The 22572-nt window shown below is 53.4% G+C and overlaps 1 protein-coding gene across 3 annotated transcripts in view; it reads right to left on the bottom strand.

Moving 5' to 3' along the window:
- The window catches only part of NTRK3 (neurotrophic receptor tyrosine kinase 3), a 390761-nt gene extending 368720 nt beyond the window's left edge, over positions 1 to 22041 (bottom strand). The window contains exon 1 of one of the 3 annotated variants that reach the window (XM_075897044.2): positions 20249 to 22041. In XM_075897044.2, the coding sequence (XP_075753159.1) occupies positions 20249 to 20496 (248 nt within the window). In that variant the 5' untranslated portion in view covers positions 20497 to 22041. The remainder of the gene's footprint in view (positions 1 to 20248) is intronic. The other 2 variants (XM_075897046.2, XM_075897048.2) reach the window with 2 other exon arrangements.
- Positions 22042 to 22572: the final 531 nt, after the last annotated feature.

The following is a 22572-nucleotide window of genomic DNA, read 5'->3' as shown; positions in this document are numbered from 1 at the left end:
AGGTCAAAACAATTTCCCACCCGTATGCTAGAAAGTGGCTGGAATACCCGCTCCAAGGCCCAGCGCTGGTGCCACCCATGAAGGATGCCTTACAGTTAACTCTGGGGCCATCCCGCTGCTGTACAGCCCTTCCCCGCCAGGGGGCAAGGGTGAACTGTGCCCAGAGCACCCAGCTCCTGGGCATGGAGGGCCATTGGACATCCAGACAGACAGACAAGCAGAACGTCTCCCAAAGATGAAGAGCAGTGGAGCAGGGCCCTGGCAGGATCCCTGGAGACTGTACCATTTCCACAGGAAAACCAGGTGCTCAGAGCTGGAACAAGCGAGTTGGTGACTCTGGCTTCCTGACACCACCATCTGTTCCACAGCCCAGGCCTTCCCTGGGATCTGAGGAGGGATCTGCCTGGAGCCAGGGATGGGTAGTGGCACTGTGGCTCCCCTCCTCTGGATTTGGGTTGCCAGGCCATTACGGATCCAGAGAGATGCCATCCTCCCTCCAGCGGGGCAGGGGAGCATGGCAGAGTCCACCCCGCCCCCCCCTCCACAGGACCACTCCATCCCACAATGGGAGTCTGTGACTGGGCGGATGCCATGTCAGGCACAGGAGATAGGTGGGGGAGGAGGCGACTGCCAAGCGAGTCATTAGGGCTCCCTAGAGCCAGCTCAGCAGCCATCCGTGCAGGGATCAATACGAGACAACGCAGCTCCATTTCCAAACACAGGGCCCTGTCTATACACATTGCAATGAACCAGGGGGGCTGGAAGCAGGCAGGCAGGGAGAGCCGGAGGAGGAGGAGGGAACCCAGGGAACCAGCAGGAATGGCAGGAAGTGGACAGGAAAGGAGACCTGGCTGGGCTTGGGCTTGGGCCGGGTGTAATATCTAGTTAGCCCTGCATTTGGCGCAGGGGCTGAGTATGAAGGGAACCCAGCTGCAAATGAACAGGCGTGGCCCCCTCTGAGACTGGACAGTTCGACACACTGCCAGCATGGCCATGCAGGAATATAGGCCAACAAGCTGACCCTCACCAGCAGACAGATAGGTGGACATGGCTTGTGGCACTCATAAGGAGCCCCCATAGCCAAGGATCTGAGAAGGCACAGGACAGTGACTAATAAGGGGGTGCGACCTGTATGCTGTCCCCTTCCCTCCTGGGGACCAGATATATGGCCTCACTCTGACAAGAGCGAAGGCCCAGGTTAATTCAAGTGCTGACCCCCAGGAGCCATTGACACCTGCAGTCCTGGGCCATGAGAGATCATGCAAGGACAGAGTCTCTGCCGAGCCCATAAGGCAGTATGACCTACCAGCAGTGATTAGAGCACAGGGCTGGGAGTCGGGATAGCTGGGTTTTCTGCCCAGCTTGCTGTGTCACCCAGCTTGCTGAGCTGGGATGTGAGAGACAGGCAGGGACTGGCTGCAGAGGATAAGGGCTCTGCCACTGAGCTGTGTGCAACAAGGAGAGGTTAGAGGCCATGTGCAGCACCAGGCCTAAGGCCGATGCAAGGGCAGTGTGCACTGCTGTCTGTACGCAAAGGCTGGAACTTTGAGTCCTACCAGTGCCAGGAGTTAACCAGCCTGCTCCAGTTCAGAGCTAGAGTTCCTTGCCCATGCTACCTGTAAGCTAAGTGCTCATGAAGCCTCCCATGAGAGATTCGGGTGCCACTCAGCTGATTAGCAGAGTGCCCATCCGTGGGAGCATGTGTTTCTACTGGTGGTGCACATCCCCCTTTGGTACACATACAATTTTATTCTGCACATGGATGGAAAAAATTAGAGGGAACATTGCTCCCTGCTGTCCAGCTGCAGAAGTCACTCCACGGAGTTTCTACATTCCTAATTTAACACAGCCTGAATTTGCCAGGTCTCCAAAGATACGTCTACACAGCAGGGCAAAACTCGAATTAAGCTACGCAACTTAGTTTTTTAAACTGAGAATTAATCTATGCAACATCAATTGTGTAGCTGACGTCGGAATAGCTTAATTCGACTGTTGGCGCTGTCTACTCAGCAGGAAGTCGAAGGAAAAACACTCTTCCTTCCACTTTCCTTCCTCCTCGTGAAATGAGGGTTACAGGAGTCAGAGTCAGAAGTCCTCCAGCTCGACATTATTTCGAAATATTGGCTTGCAGTGTAGATGGGCATTTTGAAATTTTGGAATAATTTTGGAATAATGTCACCTACATCTCACATCCGATATCCCTCTTGTTCTCAGCTCCCCCTTTGCGGCGAGCTCTGTGGGGCTCCCCACACCCTGCACAGCTGTGGGGTAACATACATAAAACAGGAACAAGGAAGAGAGGCTGTCGCCCCTCACCCCCACCCCATAGAGCTCCAGGATCAAAGGTCCACCGGGTTGCCATGACAACAAGTTTTGAGGTCAAGGGCCAGGTCCCTGGGAACATATTTCCATATAAAAATAAAATAGGCGGGACTGGGCATTTGTGCTGCTAGGGGCCCAGAACAGGAGCGGCAGAGGAGGGCTGTGACGGAAGGGATTGACAGAGCTGTGTGGGAGCTCAGGAGTGGGGTAGCAGGGAGAATGGGGAGGGCTGCAGGTCAGGACCGAGGTGCAGGGAGCACGGCTAACGACCCATGAAGCTGCTGTTCCCTGCTCTGACTGCTCCTGTCCTGGCCACTGTTGGGCTCTGCTGCTGCTGAGTGAGGGGAACAAGTCTGGTTTTTCTCTGGTGTTTCTTAGGAATAGGCCCTGCCCTGCCAAGCAGCTCTGTCAGACACTGGACAGATGCAGTTAGGCATTCACAGTCACTTTAACAAACCCCAGCACTGGCGCCATCTATCAATTAATTCTCAAAGCTTCATTAGGTGCAAACCAGGCGCTCAGAAAGCAGTTTGTCTGGAGGAGGCTCCGAGCAGGCTGCACAGGCTGCCCTGGGAAAGGGAGGCTGGACAAGGCGGGTTCTCCCTTAGCCTCTCAAACACACAGCTGGCATAGAGCGTTCCTCCCCAGACTGGACCGCTGCCAGACAGCCTGCCAAGGAGCAATGGTAACCAAGCCACTTGGAGCCATTAGCTTGCTCACTAGAGCTGCTCCCCTGGGAAGCCTCCCCTAGCCCTCTGGGACCGACATGGCTAAAGAGATGTTTCCTCTCTACATTTTGGCAGTCTCTAAACAGGGGGAGAGGGGCGCCTACATGGGGGAGATGTGAGGGGTTAATACACGGCATTGTTTCCCAACCTGTGGCCCGGCAGCTTTTGCGGGCGGCTGGCTGAAAACCGGCTGCTGCCGCATATAAAAAGAGGCAACAAATATAGCAAATTCTTTCCTGATGTCCCTTTCCCATGTAAGCCAAGGCTGATCTTGCCACAGTGGGGAGAAGCAGGGCAGTGGGGGACCAGCAACTGAGACTGGGAAGGGGTTGAGCTAGGAGATGGGAAGGGAAGGGTTAGTTTCTGTTGCATGGGACAAGCCGGGCTGGCCAATCTCCTGTCGAAGCCGGCACATTTTGGAGAGTCCTGCTTGAGAGAGTTTTATTGCATATTTGCTAAGCGCCAGGAGCTGCTCACACAATGAAACGCTGTAGCTAAGGGCCCCTTTATCTCCCAGCCAGTACCCCGCCCAGCTCAGTACCTCCCACCATTCCATACTGCAGCTTTAAGAGAGAAGGCTCAGGATGCAAGGGGCATGGCGTGGAGAGCAGCTAAAAGGACACAACTGAAATCAAAATGATACTGAAAAAATCCCCATGCTTCCTGGCCCTGGCTCCTAACCAGCCCAGGGCTCATTTGCACGGCGCCTTCAACGTGGCTTGTTTGTGGTCTGCATTTTTACCTGAGCGTGGGGCAATGGAACCAGCATGGCTGCTTCCACATGCCACTTCTGCGGTGTCAGCAGGAGCTGCCAGGTCGCAGCACGCAACCTCCCAGAGAAGGCTCCTGTCCAATCAACTGTTTCCACTGAACTTTCCAAAATGCTTTCAAATATTCTGAGTTGCAGCAAGTTCCCCCCTGCCCTCCTTTCTTCAAGTGGACTGAAAAGTGGGCCCCGTACTACTGGACAGCATCCCAATAGTGAGCAGGGATGTGTCCCTGGCCATTTCCCATGCATGTGCACATACACACGTGCACACACTTTCACGCTGGTGTCACGTTACTGGATTTTAGGTGACCAGCCAGATCACTGTTGCACCCATGGGCGGAGGGTGTTTGCCCCAAAACGTGATACAAAGGGGGGCCATGTGAGGTGTCAAATGAAAGCTTATCTTATACTGATTCTATATATGTTATTCATGTGATTGTACAATGTCTGCGTGTGAAGTTATAAGCATGTACTTTGTGTGGATACCAAATGTTTCTCTGTATGTGGTTGAGCAATGGGCACGGAAGCTCAGCCTATGGACATGCTAATAAGCTAGTCTCCGTGGAACAATAGCCCTCTATAGGCCAAGGACACACCTCAAGAATGATAACTGATACCTAAGGGCTACCAGCAGGGAACACAAGGATAGGCCACTGGCCAGGTGACCTGATGCAGCCAAGAAGAGACGAGGAAGGAGGTATATGGGGCCATGTGGCATCCTCCATTGGGTGTTCAGCTCAGCTCTTCATCCCAGATGCAGCACTGCAGGGATCAATGAGCCGGAAAGAACTGTGGACCCATCCTGACATAGGATGTACACCAAGGACTTTTAAGCCAGCAGTTATAACATCTCTGCTGCGAGCCTGCATCGAGAACTGGGAGATTCGATGCATGTAATGTATGATACTTTAACAACCTTACTCTCATGCTTTTCTTTCTTTTAGTAATAAACCTTAGATTTTAGATTCTAAAGGACTGGCTCAGCATGATTTGTAGGTAAGATCCAGAGTGTAAATTGACTTGGGATCTGTGGCCAGTTTCTTGGAACCGGATAGAACTTGTTCGGGGAAGGTGAGATTGGGTTCTAAAACCCCTCACCTGTGTATGAGGCCTGGGGCCATCTGAGGCATGGATATTGCTGGGGTGTCGGAGGGGTTTTTCTCGTGAGGCTTCTGGCTGGCTAGGCAGGCAGCTGAAGCGCTCTGCGGGACTGGTTTGTGGCCTATTTGGGAAGGTCTCCAGTCTGGGGGCTATAGAGCGCCCCAAATTTGAGCAATTCACCCTGAGCAGATGCCCTCAACTGTGCCCAGACCCGGCCTGGTCCATCACAGCTGGATGCAGGGGTCGGCAACATACAGCACGTGTGCCATAAGCGGCATGCAAGATGATTTTGAGTGGCACATGCAATGAAAACCTAATGGTATTATGGGAATGTTCACCAGAAAAGTCCCCTTAGTCCAGCGGTCGGCAACCTGTGGTTCTATGGCTCACTTAGGAGCTAACTATCGTTTGCGGCTTGAGCTCAGCCCCCTTCGCTTCTCCCCCTACCCGCAAAGGGGAGCCCGTGCTAGCGCTCCAGCATTGCACTCCCGCAAGATTGGAGCCAGCGCCGGCTTCCTGCGGGAGGGGGGAAGCCCCAAGGCTCTGCACCGGATCTGGCTTGGCACGCACTGCTCCTCCCCTCCCCCAGCAATGTGCATGCTTCCTTAGCCACCCTGCCTTCCCCCCTGCTCCAGAGAGGCAGGACATGGTTGCTGCACAGCCTCCCCCTGCCTGGTGATCACCTGAGGGAGTGCATCTGACTGTAGAAATGTGAAAGGAAAAGCCAGAGTGGAGCCAGAACAGGAGACCAAGCCAGACACACAGTGGAGAGAGCCCCTCCCGCCATCCCGGGAGAGCGGCTTGGCCCAGGACTGGAGGGTACTCTGGGGCCGTAGCGGCTGGCTGGCCCCTCCGCCTAAGGTACAGCAGCGGCTGCGGGTGCTCTCAGGTCAGTTCCCGGCGGGTATCACAGTCCAGTCTCTTGCCTCCTCAGAAGCGTGGGTAGGGGGCAGCCCAGGCGGGGGCAGAGGGATGCAGTGGGATGGAAGGTGTCAGGCCAGTCGATCACCAACTACATCATGGCTCCCCAGCACAATCACACCGGCTCAGCCATCTCCAAATCCGGATGTGGTGGTGATGCACATTGAGTGTGCAGAGGTGTGGGGGGGGGGGAAAGGGCAGCTGAAATGGCAGCAGAGGATCTAGGATTTGGGGACTAGGAGTGGCACTTACACTTCTTCCAGCACTGCCTGCAGATCCTGCCTGAGAGATACTCATCCCTGGAGACCAGTAGGTACCAGCCAAGCTGCTCCTGCCCCCTCTCTCCAAGGATCACACTAAGCAGTAAGATCTGCATCTCTATTCATTAATGAAGCTGCTAATATGAAAGTGGGACTATTATTAACTTTAAAAGGTATCAATGGAACGCAGACACATAGAAGTGAATAAGTTAATCGTGGCCCGCCACTTCTGAAAGGTGCCGACCCCTGCACTAGTGAAAACCTGAGCTGTTGTTACAAGATCTGGCCACTAGGTGGCACAATCACGCCACCCTAAATGCATCCAAACTGCATTATCCAGGCAGGAAAATAACTAGGACACTTTTTTTTCCTCTTGTAGAGATGCTTGTGGTTACCATGGGGCCATGGGGAGCCGTGATTCTGGAAGTAGGACTGCTAAAGTAGAAAGGGGCATGTCACAGTTCCATGTAACTCTTCGCATCCCACACACCCCTTTTCCCACCCCAGTCTCCTCTCTGCCCTTTACATCTTGGGGATCCAGCAGTTTCTTCAGCCCTGCACTTAGCACCCACCTATCACTAGCAAAGCACTGTGCTAGTACATGTAGTAAAGGCTTAATTGGAGCAGGAGTGGCCCAACCTACTACACCTGGTTCCAAGGCACTGATCAGGGGGAGATTTAAAGCCGCCCCATAGACAGGATTGTAAGTATGTGGGTGTACCTAACCACAGCTTGAATGTAACAGGATGGACAAAGCCTTCACCACATCCCACTGTGAATTAACTGTGACCCTAAACCTCAGCCATACACCCCTAGTGGGAGAGCAAGGTACTGCAACTGGTCAGATATTAGGGTGCACCCTAAACTTGAAATAAGATTGAATTTCAAAATAGGCTATTTCAAAATTTGGTGCACCTAAACAGTGCCATATTTTGAACTAACACGCTATTTGGAGACATCCCTTAGCCCTTGTGGAACGAGGATTACCAGGATGTCGAAACAGCGCGCCTGTTATTTCAAAAAATATTTTGAAATAACGGGCGGTTTGTTAAGATGCAGGGTAGCTATTTCGGGTTACCTAGCCGTGCAGTGTAGACCTATCCTAAGTTAAGTACAACTCTTCCCTCTGCAAATGCACAAAACTGCTTCTGAGTAACTACTCCTCAAGCCACCCTTCTGCATATACCGCTCCTCTTCTACACCCCACTGCGGCCATGGCATCTCAACCTGTCAGCTCAGCCGAACTGGGCTGCTCAGTGCTCTAATGAGAGCCTCTCGCGGGGAAAGCCAAGGGCTGTTAGAGCTGCTGTGGGTGACTCAGACAGGGTGCTCTCCTCTGCCTCAGTGCTGACTCCAATTTCCTCGCACAATGTGGGGCGGGGAGGGGAGGGGTGGCAGAAAAGAGACTCAGCAGGTGGAGCTCTCAAACCCCAAGCCTCACCACAATGTGGTGCTTCTGGAAGAACTGTATTTTGGGTTCAGATCCTGCCTACATGTGGTCATGGTAATTGGTCAAGAGCCTTAATACACTAGCGAGATTCCACCTTGGGGAGTTTGAGAGCATCTCCCTAAATTCCCTCAGCAGCTGGACTGGAAGATCTCTGCCCCTGCCCTAGCTGCTCTGGTTCATGCAAACACCTCAGCTATGGCTAGAGTGGAGAGAGGTTCCCCAACTTTTTTTGGCTGCACCCCCCCCCCCCACACCTTCTCCAGAGGAGTCAAGTAACAGTCACCCTCCCCATTCCCATTCATGAAGGGCAGAAGTGAGTCGGGGGGGTGGTGGGACCTGGCTGGTTCCATATCCCAAGGAGCCCGTGGCAGCACAGCAGGGACCTGGACTCCTTGCCCTCCCTAGATGGGAGCCTCAGTTTCCCCATCAGCAAATAATAATACTGACCTCCATTGTACAGGGCCCTGCCAAATACACAGCCCATTTTGGGAAATGTCACAGTCATGGGATTTTTAAAATCTTCAGTTTCATTTGTTTAAATCTGAAATGTCATGGTGTTGAAACCATTGGGGTCCCGACCCAAAAGGAAGCTGTGTGGGAACGGGTTGCCAGGCTACTGTAGGGAGGTAACAGTATTGCCATCATTCTCTTTCTGCATTGCTGCTGGTGGCAGCGCTCTCTTCAGATCTGGGTGCCAGGCTAGCCGGGGCCACTCTCCAGCTGCCCGGTTCTGAAGACAGCGTAGAAGTAAGAGTGGCAATACCACAACCCCCCTTAAAATAAACAGATTTCACAGAGGGATTCGGATTTCACAGTCTGTGACACATTTTTCAAACCCACGAATTTGGTAGGGCCCGACCTATCTAGTATTGTTGCTAAATGATCGTCACAAAGGGCAACAACACAGCACATCCGCATCTTCGATTTTATTGAATAAGGAACTAAAATTCTGTCCTTGGCTCGCCAGCCCTCCACCCCCTGGCACATTTCACTCTGTACCAGCTCTGTCTTGAGCACAGGGGCCAGCACCACCCAAGGGAAGCCCACGGGGGAGAAGATGTGAACATCCTGAGGCCAGAGAGCTCATAACATTGAGGCAGCATGTGGGTGCCTTTGCAGGGAGGGAGGGAGAGGCTCAGAAAAGAGAGCTGTGAGTCAGCCCAAAGTGGGATCCCACGGCAGCATGTGACACAGGACCATGTCTGCTTCAGAGCTGAACAGCAGAGACAGGGAGTTTCTTCATGAGGAGCTTGAACCCCAGAGCCCAGGGCTGCCGAGACCTATGAGCACCCACCAGAACCATGCTGAGGTAAGCAAGAGGAGACTCAGGCCCTGATCACTACAGAGGGGCTGGCAGGATGGCGTGTCTTTTGTCTGGGCACATCCAGAAACCTGCCCTTCCCTCCTGCTGGGTCAGAGCCAACTTGCTTCTCAGTGCAGGACTTGGGGGGTACAAGGGAGTCCTGCCACGTCTCTATTTGTCACCATCCCTCCCCACACCACAATCCGAAACTGTTCTGCAGCTCCAGCCTGTCTCTCCTGGACGCCTACATGCAATCTTGTACGGCACGCTGCCCTCCAGTGGCTGAACTACACTTGGAAAAGGCAAAGCCACTCGACTAGGGGAACGAGGAGGTGGGGCGGCTGTTGGCTGGCTGACGGGTGTCCGGAGAGCTGCCACAAAGCTGCAACAGAGCGCAGTGCTCCTATGGACCGGGGGCTCCCCAGCTCACCCTCCTCACTGCCCGGGCTGGGATGAGAAAGGGACAAGCCCAGGCATTTAGCTGAGGTAAAGTCCCTCGCAGGGGCTCTCAGCACTTCACACCCTGAGCATTTTCCAGGTAACGGACAAGGAAAGCCAGGTGCTAGGAGGCTGGAGAGCTAGGCGAGTGTCTGGGCTCTGGTCTGGAGCAAGGCCTGATCCAGGCTGCCTCGCAGGCACGTACTCCCAGAGCTCAAGAACCTGATCCCATCTGGGCTGGGAGCAGCTGCTGAGAGGCAGGTTTATGGGAGGGCGTCTCGGGTGAGTTTCTGACTGGCCAGCTAGGGGGAGACAAGAAATGGCAGCAGAGCCTGGGTCACACAGGGGCATGGCAGAGACAGTAGAAGGAGTCAGCAGCTAGTCTGGGGGTTAGGGAAGAGCATCAGCCCCAGCAGCGAGGTGTCAGCAGAGAGATACTCTGGAGTGGGATCAGGAATACTGAAGTGGAGGAGGGTTCCTGTGTCCTCAGCCTCTGAGAAGAGGAACAGAAGGTTGGCCTCAGGGCTATATGGATATCTGGCTAGGAGAGACACTAGCTAGGAGAGACAGGATGCACAGAGAAGGAACAACTGGGCAGTTCACGGAGAAGTCAATAATGGGCTACCTCCAGCACAGATGTCAAGGCTGGGGCTGCTCAGTGTAGTTATTACTACAGCTCCGCCTGGATCCGAATTTTTGTATCCACATCCACGTCTACATCCACAAAAATGAGCCGTGGATATCTGCATCCACATCCGTAGATGTGGATGCCCACGGATATAAAGCGGATTTCCGCAAATGTGCAGGGCTCTTGTTATTAGTGACTGGCACAGAGGGTGAATAAGGAGGTATGGGTTGAGCAGGGGGAGGAGTGGGAGCTTAACCAGCTACTGGGCAAAGTGGAACTTGCCATCAGCCAGTCCAAAGGGATGCTCAATGGAAGGAGTAATTTAAGCTCCCCTAGATGGAGGGAAACACTTTTTGAGAATATGAAATGAACCCAGGGAACTCACTGCAGCAGTATGTTCCTAAGGCTAAAAGCCACTGAAGAGCACCAGCCCTTCCAGCAGACAGAGGTAAATGGAAAGCACTGTTAAGCTGCATGTTGCAAGGCATCACCAGGCCAGACACTGGGGTCAGGAAGACAGGGCACTTAATATCGTACTGTGGCTAAAGGGGCATTTGGTTTCTTCATGAAACTTCTGGCCACTCACACCAGTGGCTGCTGGTGTGCCAGGCTGGAGCAGTTCAGCACAGCTAACCAGATGGGGTCCCTGATATGATGGCTGGGGTGTTTCTACCTATAAAAAAGCCAGAATTGGGCACTCAGCGTGAGCCCTGCTTTGTACCCACACAAACCTTCTATGCTGGGGATTTTACTCCAGTGGAAAAATCATTTAACATAAACAACCCTCCGTCTTCAGGGAAACTAGCCTGCACATCTCAGGGGGACGGTGAGCTGAACAATTCCATCAAGAACTGAGCTGGACACATCTCAGTGCACGCAGTGCTCCCTGCACGGCGGGGCATGCTCACAATTCACCCCACCCTGCCCCTTTCCTCCAGCTTCACCCTGGCTAGCAGCTCACAACAGCTCCTGTGTCTGAGCTCCTCCCTATGGGATGGGATACAATGCAAGGCCTGGCCTGTGTCTGGATCTTCCCAACTCCCTGTCCCACCACTTCCAAGGGGCGCTGGACTCTTCTGCCACTTCCGTGGCACATTCGCCAGCTGTCACAGTGGCCGGCAGTTCTCAGCCACCCCAAGACCTGTGGGGAATCTGAGAGTAGAGGTGCCCCCTGGGAATGAGGGTTGCTGGGAAAGACTGGGGGGATATTACGTACAGCCCATCGATCCCTTTCCCTTCTACAGTCCAATCAATGCCAAGCAAAGCCAGCTCAGTCACCTGCTTTCCCATTAGCCATCTCCTGGCTGCAGAAGAAATCTTCTCAGTGAGGCTCTGCCCAGCAGATAGCCTACCCTTCCAGAAGCAGCTTTCAAGCTTACCAGGGGGACCTCCCTGGGCAGGCGGGCTGGGTTGGAGAACAGGTTCCAGAATTAGGCGTTTCTGGGGTTGTGGCCTCCTGATCAGAGAAGCAGCATTTGGACAAGAGGGAGCCACGCAGGATGCACTGACAGAGCTGTGAGGCCTGAGCTCGCAAGAGGCATTCGAGGAGGGAGCGTGTGGCACTGGAAGTGAAGGCACAGAGACATCAGCTCAGAGGTTGTGGCTGAACACGCCAGTCTGCTTAGCGCAGGCAGACAACCTGCTATGCATGGTCTCCAAGCCTTGATAAGAGGTGGCTTCTTGGGCCAACTGGAGACCTGGCACAGGCAGATGCAAGTCCATTAAGTCAGCAGAGCTGCACCCCTTACAACCGGTCTCTAGCTGGCCCCTGGGATGTGTTCTGTGCACAGCATTTGCTGGGGAATGTTTGGCACTTCCTTTCCCTTTCTTGGGAAAGGCGGCTGTGAGGCAACCATGTCCCTGTGTAGAACTAGGCTGGCTGCAGATGCTCTGGAGGGTCCAAAGATCAAGGCAAGCATGAAACTGCCTCCTTCTAGGAGTGTGAAGAGTTTCACGTGCAAAGTAGGGATGCTGAGCACAGCTCTGAGAAATGCACAGGGGCAGGAGCATGAGTTCTGAGTTTGGGGGTTTGTCTACACACAGAAATTGTGTGTTTAACCCTCCCAGTGTATTTAAAGCAGAACAACCCAGCTACTGCACAGTTTGATAGTGCGTTCACCAGGACAGCTTATTCCTGTATGGGTAGGGGAATAAGGCACCTTCGCACTAGTATAACTACGTCCGCGCTAGAGGGAGGACTGATTTAAGTACTTCAGGAGGAAAAATCCCAGCCCTAAGGGAACGAGTTAAACAAGTGCAATAGCAGCATGCAGACCCGCTGGGAATGTGGGTGTGACGGACCTGTAACAACCCCCATCACGACACCCAGCGGGAGCAACAGAGAGGAGAGGCTCCAGACATCACCCCTGCAGGGTATCGGGTGACACTCATTTGGGAACCAGCCCCTGGAAATGAAGGCCAGAGCCAGGATAAGCTGGAAGATTCCAGGGCTCAGCTCCCCAAGATCAGAATCTTTCCAGATTATCCAAACAGTTCTATGGTCCTTTGCAGTCTCAAGCCAGCCTCTCTCACGGACCACGTCTCTCACAACACCTGCCTCTTCCACAGAGCTGCCCTCTCTTGGTGACAGCGCCATCATCTCAGCACCCCCTGCCACCTGGAGCAGACTTCCCTGCCTCTCTCCAACCCACTGACTCCCCCTCTGGCTCTAAGACCTAACCCAAAACGTCTTCACACCCTGGGATGTGACTTTCCCTCTCCCTCTGCCATCAGTGTCTCTCGCAGCGCCCGCCTCTCACTTGGCAATGTGCGTCGGGATGAGCGCGCTGCATAAACAAACACTGTGCAAAACAAAGATGGATTGAATTACAGATCTTTGTAATGATCTCACTAGCAGCCAAACCCTCAGGGACCAGGATCCGGGAGAGACAGAGAGACCCAAGGCGCTGGGAACATAGGGGCACGTGGCCTCTGGAGACCTAACAGCATCTCCCAGCTGATGGCACAAGTGAGAATGAGCTGGGTGAATCTCATCCTAGTGTATCTTTGTCCACGTCAGGAATTCACCCCATAATCTGGCACAATTTGCATTCTCTACTCAGAAGACACTCTCCCCCACCCCATCAGAGCTGGAACAGCGGAGGAGGGGGCAAGGCAGAGCATGCTGCTGGTCAGGGACAGAGGCGTAGCAGAAGGTCGGTAGGCAGGGGGAATCTGGCACAGCCCCTACTCTGTCTAAAAGCCCCTTATCCCTGCAATATCTGACAGCTGCCTCTGTTCTGGCTGGTCCCAGCCAGTTCTCATAAACACTACATTCGCACATGCATCTCATAAAGGGCTGAAGGTCACAGCTGAGATTCTTGGGCACGGAGGAGGAAAGCGGTCGTGTGTCCAACCAGCGGCCTCCCAAGTCACGCTGCCTGGACAGATCATGGCTGAAATGTGCACAGAGACGCTTCCTAGTGAAAACAGAGGCCACCACACCCTCTTCAGCACAGGCAGCGGCGCTGGATCCGCCCTAGGCTGGGGTAAAAGGCCTAGATGCTGCTGCAGTAAAGTGAGGGGACTTGTACAGTCCCCCCTCTGCGCCTGGTAACCACACCCCACGGTGTCCAGCATGACAGTTCACTTAGTCACTTACGGGAAGGTTCACCAGTGACCCCTCCCATCATGACAGGCCGACAGGAACTCTAACCTCCTTCCATCCCCGCATCGGGCACTGTGGAACGGTGCACAGCTCGCTGCTCCATGCACTACAGAACAGGCAGGCTGTCTCAGAGCCATGTTATCTGCTGCTTCCCCCAGGAGCAACGCACTCACTACACTGAGGGTCTCTTCTCTGCCCTGTGTCCACGTGCGCAGAGCTCACCATGCATGACAAGTGAGCCAGTCTTCCCCAGGCTGTGAGGCTGCTGAGAACTGATCCAGCAGGCCCCTCCTCCAAGGCTTACGTAGTAGAGATTGAAGCACATTCAGGTTTAACTCGGTCTGGTTACACCAGACAGCGCCGGGGATCTGATGTAACCTCACTGCATCGGCTAGGTTTGCTGAGCCTTGACCAGTGCTCCCTGTAAGCTGAGCACTTGGGCAGCCACCCAGGAGAGATTCAAATGCCACCCTGCTGATTAACAGAGTACCCGCAGCCGGCAGCATGTGTTCCTGCTGGTGGTGCACATCCACACATGCCTCGGTGCACATGATATTTATTCTGCACGTGGGTGGAAAAAATTAGAGGGAACACTGGCTTTGACCACTCTCTCGGTCTCCCAGGGTAAATCACCTGCATAGCAGGTGACCCCATAAGAGGCTCACCCCTTTTGGGGGTGGCACAGGCTTCTCCATGAGGGGCCCCCCAAGAATAGGATGGCATAGATTCCTGTGTCTCTTTTAGGATGTGAATTTTGCTCACCTTATCATAGGCAGCTACCCATTCCTGCTGGGTAATAGTAATGATGCCTCCTGGCCCCCCATCTCCAAGCCCTCAACAGGGGTGTTTCCCAATGTAAAACTGATCTGCTTCCGCAGTCAGCACAAGGAGCAACTGCCAGCTGCCCTGCGTACTAGGGACAGGATCTCTGTGCTGAGCACGGGGAACCCCACCTAGACCTTGCAACAGGGAGCCCAGGAGTGATGCACCCCTCTGCCCCAGCACTATCCTGTTGGCAGAATCCTTCCAGTACCAGAGCAGCAGCTGAGAAGTAGGGCAGCCCAGATGGCAAACTCCTCCATCCCGTCTTACCCACGCACACTGTGCCAGAGCACACGTGTGCTTCCCACGCCGCCATAAAGGAAATGCCCCGACTCTCTAGCCAGCACGCCAAGAATTCAAGATCTGCCCTGATAAGATGATGCCAGTGCAATGACAGGGGAGTTGATCCACACCAGCGACTCAGCACTACAGCATGGAATGGCCGGTCCCCTCTGTCCTCCTGGAAAGGGTCGGCTCTGCTAAGCGGTGACCAGGCTCTAACGAGAGCTTAACAAGCCCGCATAGCTGGGGCACTGGGAACGGGAAGAGGCACTCTCCCCTCCAGGTCATGGACATGGCTGCTGGGTGGACAGACTGAAAGGACCTGGTGGGGATCGAGTCCCGTTCCTCGTGGCCTAGCGACCACGTCACACCTGGGCTCTTCCCCGGCACTCTCAGCAGAGGCTGGGGACGGAACGCGCCAAGGAGACTGAACTGCTCTCTCCCAGGGGTGAGGAAAGCGCGTGTTCCCAAACCCAGACCTGGCATTCCACAGCAGCACTAACCTCACTAGGAAATAAGTAAAGCACATCAGCCCACAGGGACGCTGAAACCCCGCCGCCGCGAGCTACCTGCAAGCTAGCCCACCCACGGCTCCCACAGGGCCCTCGTAGTGCGCAGGCAAGCGCTCCCTCAGGGGAGCCCCGGCTGGAGGCCCCAAGCAGGCGGTAGGTGTGTAACGTCCCATTTCATCAGCTAACCGGCTACATGTTATGTTTAACCGGTTAACTGATTCAACGGGCACAGACGGGGGAGGTTCAAGCCCAACTCGGCTGGGAGAGCCCTCCCCTCTCCGCCCACTGCAGCCAGGCTAGAGCGGACCTTCCCTTGCCCACAGCACAGCAGGCCGAGCCTGCCACGGGTGGGGGCTGCCCTGGCTGCGCTGGAATGGGCCCCCAGGAACAGCCCCCATTTTCCAAAACCAAGGACGAACCACAGATTTTTCCTGGGAGCATTCTGGCCTCTGGGAAAGCAGCACAGATAAGGGTCGCGCCTGATTTAACACAACTACAGCTAACGGGAAAGCGCACGCGATTTCCATGGGGCAGGGAGGCGCTAAACAGCTCCTGGTCAGAATCACATCCCCAGAAGCAACATCACAAAGCTAGATGCGTTGCCAGGGCGCTCGGGGACAGGGGTGAGAGCCCTCGCCGCTCAACAGGGTACTGCCAGACACACAGTCCTCACCCACTTACCACACTCAGCCAGGGCCAAGAATGTGTTTGTTAACCTTTTCTGAGCTGGATTCTTATTCTGCAAGTTACCCTTTTCCCAGCACTGCATGGGAGAGTCCACCAATTACAGAAGCCGCTCCAGCTTACCAGAGTTTGAGCAATCTGCTCCTGGAAGCAGCTGGAAGATCCCACATCCCTCTCACAAGGCCATGCCTCCCCGCTGGTTCTCCGCCTTGCGCCCCCAACCTGATCGCCCTCTGCAGCCTACATCAGGGCTGGCTTCACAGATCTAAGCAAGAAATGTGACCATTCAGGTCTCTATGGAAGGAGGACAGGAGTGGCAAGAAGCAATCTGAGAGTGGAACATTAATTAACTGAGGCTTTTGTTCAAATTCTAAACAAGCTTTTAAAGGGCATCTTGAGTTACACCGGCTCTGATAGCTAAAGCAGGCCAGCCAAACTCAGAGCGACCCACATACGGCTGCATTTCCAGGAGCGCCTGGTGTTTAGGATCACCGGCTCGACAGGAGCGTGGCCATGGCTGAGCGCTAGCCAAAGGGCTGCCTTCACGCACAGCTGCCAGCAGCACAGGCCCTGGCTACGCTGCACTTACACTGCACGTTTTCCTCCCCACACAGACAGCTGAGGGAATCCGCTCCTGTGAACCGGCACCTCAGCATGCAACTCAAAACTCCGTCCACGACAGCTCGACAGCCGCGTCGTGACAAAGCGAGGCGCTGCTGAACAAGCCTGCACCAACCAAGCCCTCTGGGCTGATTTCAGGGGAGGGAACGCCTGCATGGCTGGGGCTAGGGAACAACCCAGAAGAGAAGAAGGTGGCAAAGAGCTTCTCATCACTGGCAGCATCCCAGGGAAAGGGGAAGATATGGGACGCCAGGGTCCAGCCCCTCACTGCTGCTAATTCCCTGCCATTGATAGGAGAAAAGAGAGTGCATGCCCCACACAAATCCCAAAGAACAGGGCCCCAAATACCACAAACAAGGACATCTAGGCTACAACTGGCACGCATCATGTTACCCCTTTCCTCAGCTCGGCCCACACTTCTGCCTTGTGCCGGTGATGTGCTCTGTTAGACCCTCAGCACTTTGGGGAAGGCCTCCTGTTTCCTACCTGCCTGTACAGCACCTCGCACAAGCGGCCCTGGCCTCGCCAGCCTCCAGGATGTTAAATAACTAGAGCAAAAGGCTTCCGGCGACTCATCGTAAGTCTCCAAAAGATGTCTTTTGAAGACCTGTGACAAAAGGGCTCAGGGCTTCTCCGGCTGGGCTTTGGAGCATAACGAGAGTTTGAAAATGAAGGGGAATGGAGTGTTTACCGCCAAGGGTTCTTTTCCTCACAGCCCTGGTCCCTTCTCTTTCCCACCCCTTCCCCTGATGAAAATGGCCTTGCATGTCCACCATTCAATCCACCAGCGTCCCAGTGAACACAGCTTTACTAGGTCTGTCTTTTGGCAATGGGGAAGGCACCACCCTAGGCTCTGTGGCCTTTCTGGAGAAAAGACAATATCCCCACCCGTGTTTTCAAAAGCCGAGTGTAGGGAAAGCCTCCGTGAGAGTCTCCTGAAAACTAGAGATTCCTTCTCACACACCAGCTATCAGGTAGTGTGGACTGGAGAACAGGCCCAGAAACTCAAGATCCATGACAGCAGCGAGCATCAGAGCTCCGCTATCAGCCCGTGCCAAATCAACCTCCCCTCACACCCACCCCAGAGGCTGACAGGAAAGGCAGGTGCTGCAAGCTAGCTACTTGTCTCCTTTCACACACCATTCACCAAGAGGAATTAGCGAGCTACCCACCCCAGCCCATCTCACTGCCCACTGTGGCAACTGCACTCCACTAAGTCTTTCTGGCTAGCAAAATGAAAGCCCCGGTGGGCTTTGATACTAGGAAACAGGATGAAGCGGGATAACACAAAAGTGACATTCAGCATGAGGGGGTGCCACACTCTTCTCTTTGAGAAAGGCAGTGCATTCATTATTAGATAGATTTAGAACGTGCCCATCACCCTAGCATCTGGACACTATAACTTCTTTGGCAACAGTATAGGTTTGGAAGGCAAGGAAGGAACTGAACAATAGCCCATATTTAAAATCTAGAAGTGGGGGCAGGGATGACCTTTGACCTTCTCTCCCCATGAACTGGTCCATTCAGCCATTTTCTAGCCTCCGTTTCTGTTGAAGGCAGAATGAGCAAAGTATTCTTGCTAAAAACAAGTTGCTGCCCTAGTGCCTTCAGGCAACACACTCAGGTCCCTAAGGAATCCCACACAAATCAGAGGAAGAAATGACTTCTGAGGTGCCATCTAGCCCTGGCCCACTAGGTTGTCCCCTTCAAGTACAATTGTTAGTGGCAGTTGTAAGCATCCTGGGCACCCAGATTTTCACCTTTTCCCTGGTTAGACTCTTTCACCATTTCACAGATCTCACTGCTGAGACATCTTCCATGATATGCATCCTAAAACCCTGATTCACAATAGTGGTGGTTATGGACTAGCGTCAGTTCAGCTACCACCATTTCTTCCACAGCTAGAGAAGTCCATGTAGGGAGCAGGAGAAGACATATTATGCTAGGTGGAACTCCCAGAGATTACCCAGTCACCTTCTTAGTATTCCTGTCCTGAAAAGATGCTCTTCACCTGAAAACAAACATCACCTTTGCTAATGGAGTTGAGCGATCGGAGGCTGGGTTTTAGGGGGTTTGTTTGGGTTGGGTGATTTTGCTGACCACTCATCAGCAAGTTTAAAGCAGTAAGAACATTTATTTTCTAGACACAAAAGATTCACAATATACTGTCTCTTCCAGCATTTCAGAAGTGTGTACACACAGGTACTAACTGCTACACAATCTGCCTCTGAGCCACAGTAACCAAATTGCTAGTTCTTCCCCCTTTGCATAGTATGCCTGATGCTCACAGTTTAACAGCAAAGGGTTAAGATAAAAACACAACCAAAGTAAGCACAGTAACAAACACAAGTTTCTCCCACTTTCCTAGCATCATTTGGATCTCTCTACCCAATACTCCAGCCCAGGGTAAATACAAGCCATTTCGAACGCAAACATTACATTAGGCTCATATTTACTTTCCCTAATTCCTTTAGCTTCTGAGCAGATTTGCTGGAAAAGAAAAGCCATAACATGGGAACAGGTCCGCGTTTCTCTCTAGAATTGCTTGGGCATTCATTACATTAAACGTGTTAACAGCACTTGGGATCTGTGGTAGCCCAGTCATCTTTATCGGCTAAAGGTGACTAGCAAAGCTCCTAAGGAGGGTGTCACAATTATTCCATAACGGTTGCTACAATTGCACTGAGACCAAATAGCACAGCCTGAGGAAAAGAGCCATCAAAGCGCACCCTTCAAACAAGCTATTTCACAATGGAGGTGGAAAATAAATAAATAACTGTCAATTACTCATTCCAACCCTTGCTGCATTTAACTGCCAGGATAAAGAATTCCACCTCATTTCTGTAAACCTCCCACAGGCAACTTACTCATGGGGCTACATTTCCCTAAATGCCCACATTTCAATTAGCATTAGAATAATGAAATTGCTTGGAGTTCACCTCACCAAAAACGTACTGAACACTGAAGAGCAGAGAGTGTAGAAGATGGGGGATTTTTTAAACACACACATAAAACAGCATGAGGAGGGGGGGGGGGGCGCTGAAAATCCAGTCCCTTCCCGCTCTGCGCTGATGAGATTTGCATGGGGTTTGCTACCAGCCTCTCCAAACAAGGATAATGCAACTTTAAGTTGATTTTCCAGATAAACAAGCATGCAAACAAACGCAAAGTGCTCCACTAAAAATATCTGCCTCCTACACATACCCCCGCTACCCGGAGATGAAAATACACAAATCCCAGCTCAGCATGAGAGTGGGGCTGGAAAATTGTAGCAACTGGAGGGACATCTCCCTCCCTCCCCCGCTTTTGCCCTTAAAAAAGTAGAAACAGCAGCTTCCCTGAGAGAGGCAGCCGGGGCAGAGGAGAGTGGGTTTTTGCCAGTGTGGGGATAAAACCTGATCGGCTCCGAAGTCTCTACCCGAGCAGGCGCCTGAGAACCGCTGTGGGTGCCCAGTTTGTGCGTGTTTCCATCGCTGGGCTCACACCACCAGTGAAAAGAAGAGGTCGCTTCACAGCATCTCTGCCCACAGCCCTCCCCTGCTAAAGCCCTTTCATCTCATCGACTTGATTCCACTCAAACGTGAGCCAAACTGTTGCTGCTTCAGCGGGGGCAGAAAATCCTCTGCCCGGCAACCCAGGCTAGACAAGGAGAGACCAACCATCATCCATAGGGCACCTGAAATCCACACGCCGGTTTCTCCCCTTATCCCCCCCCCCCCACACACACACACACACACTCGCCAGTGTCTCGGGCAGCCGTAGAGGAAGGGGCCCCACCGGGGTGGGAAGAGCTGACTCACATCGAAGTGATGTTCCTGGAGATGTCAGTGATGTTGATGCTGGTGTTGCCATTGCTGGTGCCTGAATCCTGCCCTTCCAAGAGAGGGAAGAGGTTCCCGTCATCCAGCTTCTTGCAATTGATGTCTGTCTTGCTGCAAAGGCAATTGGCAGGGCAAGCCAGCACCGAAAGCACATAGTCTCCCCAAATGCTCCAGAGCAAAAATACCCTCCAGAAACTACACTTGGTCGGGCAAAGAGAGACATCCATCTCCGACTGCTGCTTCTAAAAAAGAGGAGGAGGAGGAGGAGGAAAGGGGGGTCCGGGGGGGGGAGAAGGGGAAGGAAACAAAGACAGAGGGAGGAAAAAAACTCAAACGATCAGATGCAAAAATCCTCCAGCAGATGAAATCATGCTGGCAGCTGGCTAGGAGAAGCTGTAATTCCCCCTACAGTAGCGGTCTGAGACGCATAGTGGATAGGGCTGCCTTGTTGATTGCAGACTGGCTCTCGGTATCAGGCGCTCTCGCTCGCTCGCTCTCTCTCTCTCAGACTTCTGAGGATTGCAATAGAAGATGGGGAGGCAGCACACACAAAAAATGGTGCTAAAGTCACCAAGTCCCACCTACTGGGCAGAATTAAAATTGACACACCTGCAAAAAAACCACACAGAGGCAGAAGAGAGGATCAGGAGAGGAGGGTGCACCCTGCCCGTCCCCTCCCCCACGCCGGCTGGATCTGCTGCAGCAGGAAGATGCATACAAAAAATATAGAGATATAGCTAGATTGCAACGAGATCCCGTCTCGGCGTGTTCGTCTCTCTGCAATACAAGGATCCCCCCTCCACACACACACACACACACACACACTTTAAAAAAGAGGCTGCGATCAAAGCTGAGGATTGGCGACGAGGAAAGACATCCCGGCTAGAAGAGGAAAAGTTACAGTTGGGATTGCAATTGAGAAGAGGGGGAGGGGAGATTGTCTTCTGCAGGGTTTTTTTACTTTCTTTTTCTCCTTTTTTTAAAATTGGGCTGCAATCCGGATCGCCAGCGGGGAAAGCCGCGCACGGACACAGAGGAGAATAACTCCAGTGTGGATTACAGGCGCTTTGTATGTCGGCGTTGATTTGGTAAGGATCCCGGGGAGAGAAAAGGCAGCTCCCAGGGATGGGTGTCAACCCGCTTGGAGAGCGTCCAAGAAGCACTTTCTAGAAATGCACCCCCACCCAAATAGAGGCGGTTGGAAAAAAAACGCAGAAGGGGACCCAGTGGATCGCTTGGAGCTGCCAGCAGAGCCCCGGGCAAGGGGAATCTCCTTCGCTCCCTTGCCACAGCGGCAGCAGAGTCTGCAATCAGACATGCACCCCCCAAAAAATAAAAATACCGAAGAAGTGGTGACCAGGCTGAGCTGAGAGGCGAGATGGCATCAGGAGAGCAGCGTGTGAGAGCTCAACAGCAGAGCGAATTAAGATGCATGGTGCATTTTTGGCAAGCGCAGACCCAAGCAGATCAGAGCTCCGCTTAATTTGCTCGGCTTTTCTACAGCGCTTTCCTACGTGCTGCTTTGTGTGTGTGTGTGTGTAAGTTTCCTGTGCTGCTTCTCCGCACGGAGCCAGGGCAATATAGGAGCAGGGTTGCAAGCGGGTGGTGGGGCAGAGGCAGGGATCACAGGTGCGAAGCCCTCCCCATATATCCCTGCTCGCTGCCAGAGAGCGGGACTCGCTTCCAGGCCTGGGGCAAACACTGCGAGTCTTGGCTGCTGACCCAGTCGAAGCCGAGTGAGCCGGGAGGGCCAGAGCGAAGCAGCACGCACGCACCGAATCCCCCATGCAATCAAAGCAGGCCAGCTAGAGAGGAGGGGGGGGGGGAGGGAGGAGGGGTTCCCAGCAATTCGTGCCACTCACACAAGGGGGCTGGAGTTGCCGTTCAGCCCCCAAAGCTGCTGCAGAATAGATTGAAGGGGATCTGTGGGCTGGGATCAAACCTCTGTCCCATCTCTCTTAGTTCTTAGCGTTGGTCCAGCATGCATGGTGCCAGGTGCTGGACACTCTAAAGTCATTTGTTTGCACTTGTCCCAGACTGGACAGCAAGGTCTAGTAAATAGACCAGAGGAAAGGACCCTCCCCAGGGTCCCTACCTGGACTAGATGGGACTGAAGTGGGCTTTCCCATCGCTATGGCCTGTGGTCCATGGTAGCTGTACTGGTGCCAATTTGCTGTAATGTTTTGGGAGGAAGGATGGGCCCAGAGCCAAGGCTGAAAATGAGGAGACCAGAGCTCTTCCTCTGGTCCCAACCTTCCCTGTGGTTTTGAACAAGACACTCAAACCAAAATTCCAGTCTTGGG

This window comes from Pelodiscus sinensis, chromosome 14, assembly GCF_052426305.1.
Source record: "Pelodiscus sinensis isolate ZL-2025 chromosome 14, ASM5242630v1, whole genome shotgun sequence".
Lineage (NCBI taxonomy): Eukaryota > Metazoa > Chordata > Testudines > Trionychidae > Pelodiscus > Pelodiscus sinensis.
The sequence above is the reverse complement of the archived record's forward strand: the minus strand, read 5'-3'. Positions and strand labels throughout refer to the sequence as shown.